The 6000-nt window shown below is 40.9% G+C and overlaps 1 protein-coding gene across 1 annotated transcript in view; it reads left to right on the top strand.

Moving 5' to 3' along the window:
* The first annotated feature begins 459 nt into the window (after nt 1-459).
* The window catches only part of ACAT1 (acetyl-CoA acetyltransferase 1), a 44156-nt gene continuing 38615 nt past the window's right edge, over nt 460-6000 (top strand). Inside the window, exon 1 of the mRNA XM_036745297.1 lies at nt 460-745. Within this exon, the coding sequence (XP_036601192.1) occupies nt 674-745 (72 nt within the window). The 5' untranslated portion in view covers nt 460-673. The remainder of the gene's footprint in view (nt 746-6000) is intronic.

Below are 6000 nucleotides of genomic sequence, written 5' to 3'. Positions count from 1 at the left end.
TCTACTGGCGCAAAGGGCAAAACAGCCAGAAAGAAGTGTTTCTCCTTGCTCTGATTGCCAAGGGCGGCTGGCATCTCATATGATCAAGCCTTGCTACCTCATACTATCTCCTCCCCTCCCTCCTAACACTATAAAGAACCTTTTCGTCGGTCTCTTGGTAGGGAAATTACATTGTATACTGCACTCTTGGGACATGCCCCAGGGTGGAAGGTTTGCTAACTTGTTATCTCAATTAAAAACACTTAATTCCTCAACTCATGACTTTAATTTAGTTCAAGACAATATTTATAAAAGAATGTCTTGGCTTAAAGAGCTCTGCCCAAGGGGCGGCCTCTTCCAGCCTAGAAAACATTTGCCCGCGGCAGCCCGACTCCCCTAGCTCAGGTACATAATTCTTTTCTGGCCATTGTCCCACCCTTCCGTTTTCTGGCTCTCAGCCAATGGCGTCTCGCTGAACTCGGAATCACGATCCTATTGGTGGGGGCGAGGGGTGTGGTAGGCCGTCCCCTTGGAAGTAAAGGAGACTGCTCCCGGCCGAAGTCAGCAGACTGATCCCGAGGCCGGCAGCCTGCTGGTGGCTTCAGTTATCTCCAAGTCAGCCTCAGTTGACCAGCTGGAGGCAGTTAGCGCCCTCGGTTGGCGCCTCCGCTAGCAGCCGCGATTGCTGGGAGACATGGCGATGCTGGCGTTTCTTTCGGGCCGGGGGTCTTTCTCGGCGGGTCCTCCCCTCCGGAAGCTGCTGCGGGTGAGAGCCTCCCCCTACCCCCCCCCCTTGCCCCACCCCGCGGGGTCGGGCTGAATGTTATCCTCGGAGTGCGGGCAGGGCTCGGAGACTCTCTTGCTTCCCTGCCCCTGGGCAGACTTGGCGGGCATCGTCTCCTTGAAAAGAGAGCGTTTCCGGATCAGGGGGAGGGAGATAAGACCAGACGAGTGACAGGGCTTTTCTCCGGGCCTAAACGCTCTCGAGGGCCTGGCGATGTTGGGCTAAGCCTTGTGGGTGGGTGGGTGATGGGTAAGACCCTTCCTCTTCACCCCCAGCCCCGCTTCCCTCATCCAACACAGCTCCTGCTTTCAAGGAGCGGGGCAAAAGCAATAAGCAGTTTTTGAGCGCTTACCGTGTGTGCTGGGCACTGCCAAACAATTGGGTGGGAGGGGGAGACAGTATAGAAATAACTGGGTACGTACAAGATATATACAGAGCAGACGGAAGGTGTGCATTATGGAAGAGGAATGCACTGGCAGCTGGGGGAGACTCAGAAAGGCTTCCTTCATAAAATGAGATTGGAGCTGAGTCTTGAAGCCAGGGAAACGGGCGTAGGGCAGATATTCCAGGGCGTGGTGGGAGTGCTGGTGGTGCCCCGGAAGAAAGACAGTTTCGTTTTCTGTGGCCCCTGCCTTAACCTGCCATACCAACCCCAGCTGTCAAGGTCACCACTGCTTCCCTAAGTATCTCCTGACTGTCAGGAGCTGGAATCTTCCCGAATATCTTACAAAATTGGACGTTGACCATATTGAAGAGCCCCAGGATAAAGCTGCAGACTTCACAGAGGAATTATGTTTCTTTTGTCCGTTAAGTTGTAAAGTTCAGGGATTGATTGAAGACTTTCATGGATTTCCAGTTTGGGGTTTGGGGGTTTTTTTGGTACAACTTGTCACCTTTATTTGAATCTGGAACTTTTTGGATGAGTGAAAAGGGTAAGAAATGCCAGATGATGAGAAGACTGAAAGAAATGATACCCTCTTTGGAGACAGTAAAGGTCCTGCAAAGAATATTTTTAAAGAAATATATTCATACTATGTACCTTTGATTAAACCTTTCAGTAATTGTTAATTAAGTTCAGACAGGGCAGAACATTGTGTATTATACAAGTCTATGGAATGCAATACTTTCAAGGAGCATCCAACATTTTAAGGGAGATCTATAGTATATCTATATAGAATATCTATAGTACAGAATAATATTGCAGCTTGGCATAGCAGGGAGAAAAGCATGGTCTTATTAAACTTGGGTCTAAATCCAAGCTCTGCTACTTATGACCTCATTTTCCTTATGTTTAAAACGAGGGTATTAGAGACTAAATGGTTATTGTAAAAGTATTTAGCAAAATGCCTGGTCCTAGCCAGGTGCTGTGTAAGTGTTCATTTCCTTCTGATCCCCCTAACTCTGAAACCCTGTGATAATGTGAAATAAAAGTCCAACGAGACAAGTTGGACGAGTTGAACTCAGCAGGAGGAAGAAAGCTGGGTGGATTACCTTTAGAAAGTTGGGAGGTAAAAAGAGGGAGGGAGCATTTTTACACTGGTATAGGGTATGGGGAGGGGATCAAAATAAGCTTTACTGGTGATGTATCACCCAATAGAATCCAGCTATTTAAGGGCTGGGGCTATTTGTCTTTTTACCTCTAGCAGCTGGCAGATTGGGAAGGCTTTGAATGGTAGAAAGGGGATTTGAAAGTTTTTAAACAAGGATTGATGGTACTTTATGAAAATTAATGTAGTAAAACATATCCTTTAGAGGTTCGTTTCTAACAAGATGTCTCCCATCCATAAATCTAAGTCATTAAAAATTTCTTGAAAAAGATAATAGAAGTAACCTCTTCATTGACTTTGGTCATAAACATTAGGTGAAATAAGACGGGGAAGTATATATTGCCCAAAATTGTTTGCCAATGTAATGGAGGAATTATGTAAGACAATCTTAAGTTGATGAAAGATTCCTAAATGAAGATGACATCTTCCAGGTTCTTCTTTTTGTAGATTAGGCTGCTTGCATCAAGTTCCAAAACATGATCTATGACTACTGGGAAAAGGTTGGCCAGTTAGTCCACAAAGGAAAGAAAACAAATGGATAAAGAATGGATATTTCTTAGATTGGTATAGTTGGATGGATTTCAATTTAATAGTGTGAACAGCATAAACGGACAGGTTGAAGTCATCAGGAGGAGGAAGGCTGACTGGATTGCCATTAGAAAATTGCAAAGTTCTTTTAATAACCCCACACCTCTCTAAGACATTGCATTTTTTAAACCATTGCTGTTTTTTTTTTAACCATATCACCACAGTGTGTTGGTGGTATTGTTATCCTGCTGAGGTAGGGAACACAATAATTTCTGGAAGTTGAAAATTACTATCATACAGAAATTAAATGGAGAGGACATAACATGAGGAACTTTGAAGAATAGGAATAAAGAATGTCATTAAGAAAAATATAGAAAAAAAGGTTTAGTTGGTCACATGTCAGGTGTAAGGGATGACCGTTGGACAGCCAGAATGATATCAAGAGATATTAAGGAAAGCACCCAGCACATTGGATTGATTCCCCGCCCCCCCCTCCTTGGTCCAACTTGTGGGAGGATAAGGGCAAGAATTCCACAGGATGATCAGACATAGAAGCCATGATCTACATTATTGGAGGGAAAATCCAAAGCTATGAGATCACAGATCCATTTCAGTGGTTTTGATATTGCATCAGTATGTAGGGATGGATTAGAAAGGGACAGACCAGCAGAATGTTGGGAAATGATGGGATTGTTATTGTTTAGGTTTGAATCAAAGTCCTCTGTAGTCCAATGGCATCAATGGGAATGATATAATAGGAGTTGGGGTAACTTTAGTGACTGAATAGTGTTTGCATAAGACACGGAAGTCAAAGATGACGTTAAACTTTGGTGATGGGGGAAAATAATGTGGCTACTAGAAATGGGAAAATCAGGAGGAGCTGGTTTTTGGTAGAGGGTTGAGGAAATAAGATAAATTTGTTTTTAGGCTTGTTGAACAACTTTCAAGTGAAAAACTAGTTTTTTTGGAGCTTCAAGATTGAATTCCAGACAAGGCTGAAGAGAAAAGAATTATGGGTCTTCCACAAAGAGGTGATAGTTGATTTTTTGTTTATATAAAATCTCCAGGGAATAAGGTAGAGAAAAAATAGAGGTGCTGAGAAGAGAAACCCTTAAAGGAGATGTCCCTGATCATGTCATTCCTTAAAAATTTTCAATGATTTCCTTTTGCCTATAAGGAAAAACATATTCCTGGTATTTAAGCCCTTTGTGGTATGGCTCCAATCTACCTTTGCAGGTACTTACTTATAAGAGTTTTAAAGTTTGCAGAACACCTTATGAATACTATCTCATTTCATCCTAACACCCCTGAGAGGTAGGTGCTATTATTTATTACCCTTTTTATAGATGAGGAAACTGAGTCAGATTGTGGTTAAGTGACTTGCCAGGGTCACAAAGCTAGCTAGTACCTGAAGCTGAAGCTGTACCATAGTATAATCCTCCCTGGATGACTCATTGTTTGAAGACAACGTATGGTTTCCTACCTCTGCTCTTTTTTCAGGAATGAAATCTGTCAAAATTCTTTCCAAGCCTAGCTCAATTGCCAGTCCTGTGAAGAGTTGAGTTTTCTTATTTCCTGCATCTCCTTTCCTTCCCCTTCTCCCTGTTTCCTTTTTTTTCTACTTAGAGTTTCCTACAACAGTTTGTCTTGATCTCTTCTTTGCTCCTACTGTACTATATATTATGTTTATCTGTGTACGTGTTGTGTTTCCCCCTTGGGAAAACAGGCAGGAACTCTGTTAGAAATTAATTAATTAATTTGTTGTTTATTTTCTATTTAATAAGTATTTTATTTTTTCCAATTACCTGTAAAGCTAGTTTTTAACTATTCATTTTTATAAGATTTTGAATTCCACATTTTTCTCCCTCCCTCCCTTTTCACCCTCCTCCCAAAGATAGCAAGCAATCTGATATAGGTTACAGATATACAAACATATTTCCACATTAGTCATATTGTAAAAGAAGAATCAGAACAAAAAGGAAAAACCATAAGAAAAAACAAAAAAAGTGAAAATAGCATGCTTCAATTTGCATTCAGACTCCATAGTTCTTTCTGTGGGTGTGGTTAGCATTTTCCATCATTAGTCGTTTGGAATTCTCTTGGATCATTGTATTTCTGAGAAGAGCTAAGTCTCTCATAGTTTGATCATTGCACGATATTGCTGTTACTGTGTACAATGCTCTCCTGGTTCTGTTTACTTCATTCAGTATCAGTTCATATAAGTCTTTCCAGGTTTTTCTGAAATAACTTCTTATAGCACAATAGCATTCCATTACATTCATATATCACAACTTATTCAACCAATCCTCAGTTGATGGGCATCTCCTCAATTTTCAATTTTTTAAAAAAATTTATTTGTTTTTAGTTTTCAACATTCACTTCTTTAAGATTTTCAGTTCTACATTTTCTCCCTGTCCTTCCCCCTCCTTCCCTAAGATGGTATGCAATCTACTATAGGCTATACACGTACAATCATATTAAACATATTTCCACATTAGTCACATTGTAAAGAAGAATTAGAACCAAGGGGAAAAGCCACAAGAAAGAAGAAAAAAAAAAGAGAAAATGGTATGCTTCGATCTGCATTCAGACTCCATACTTCTTTCTCTGGATGTGGATAGCATTTTCCATCATGAGTCTTTTGGATTTGTCCTAAATCCTTGTATTGCTGAGAAAAGAGTTAAGTCTATAAAAGCTGGTCATTGCACAGTGTTGCTGATAATGTATACAATGTTCTGGTTCTGCTCACTTCACTCAGCATCAGTTCATATAAGTCTGTCCAGGTTTTTCTGACACCTGCCTGCTCATCATTTTTTATGGAACAATAGTATTCCTTTATATTCATATATCATGGTTTGTTTAGCCATTCCCCAATTGATGGGTATCCTCTCAATTTCCAGTTCTTGGCCACCAGAAAAAAAAACTGCTTTAAATATTTTTGTACATGTGGGTCCTTTTCCCATTTTTATGATGTCTTTGGGATATAGACCTAGAGTGTTATTGCTGGATCAAAGGGTATGCACAGTTTTATAAAGCCCTTTGGCCATAATTGCAAATTGCTCTCCAGAATGGTTAGTGATCAGTTCATAACACCAACAATGATTAGTATCCCAATTTTCCCACATCTTCTCCAACATTTATAATTTTCCTTTTCTGTCATAT

The sequence above is a fragment of the Trichosurus vulpecula genome, chromosome 2, assembly GCF_011100635.1.
Source record: "Trichosurus vulpecula isolate mTriVul1 chromosome 2, mTriVul1.pri, whole genome shotgun sequence".
Taxonomy (NCBI): domain Eukaryota; kingdom Metazoa; phylum Chordata; class Mammalia; order Diprotodontia; family Phalangeridae; genus Trichosurus; species Trichosurus vulpecula.
The sequence above is the reverse complement of the archived record's forward strand: the minus strand, read 5'-3'. Positions and strand labels throughout refer to the sequence as shown.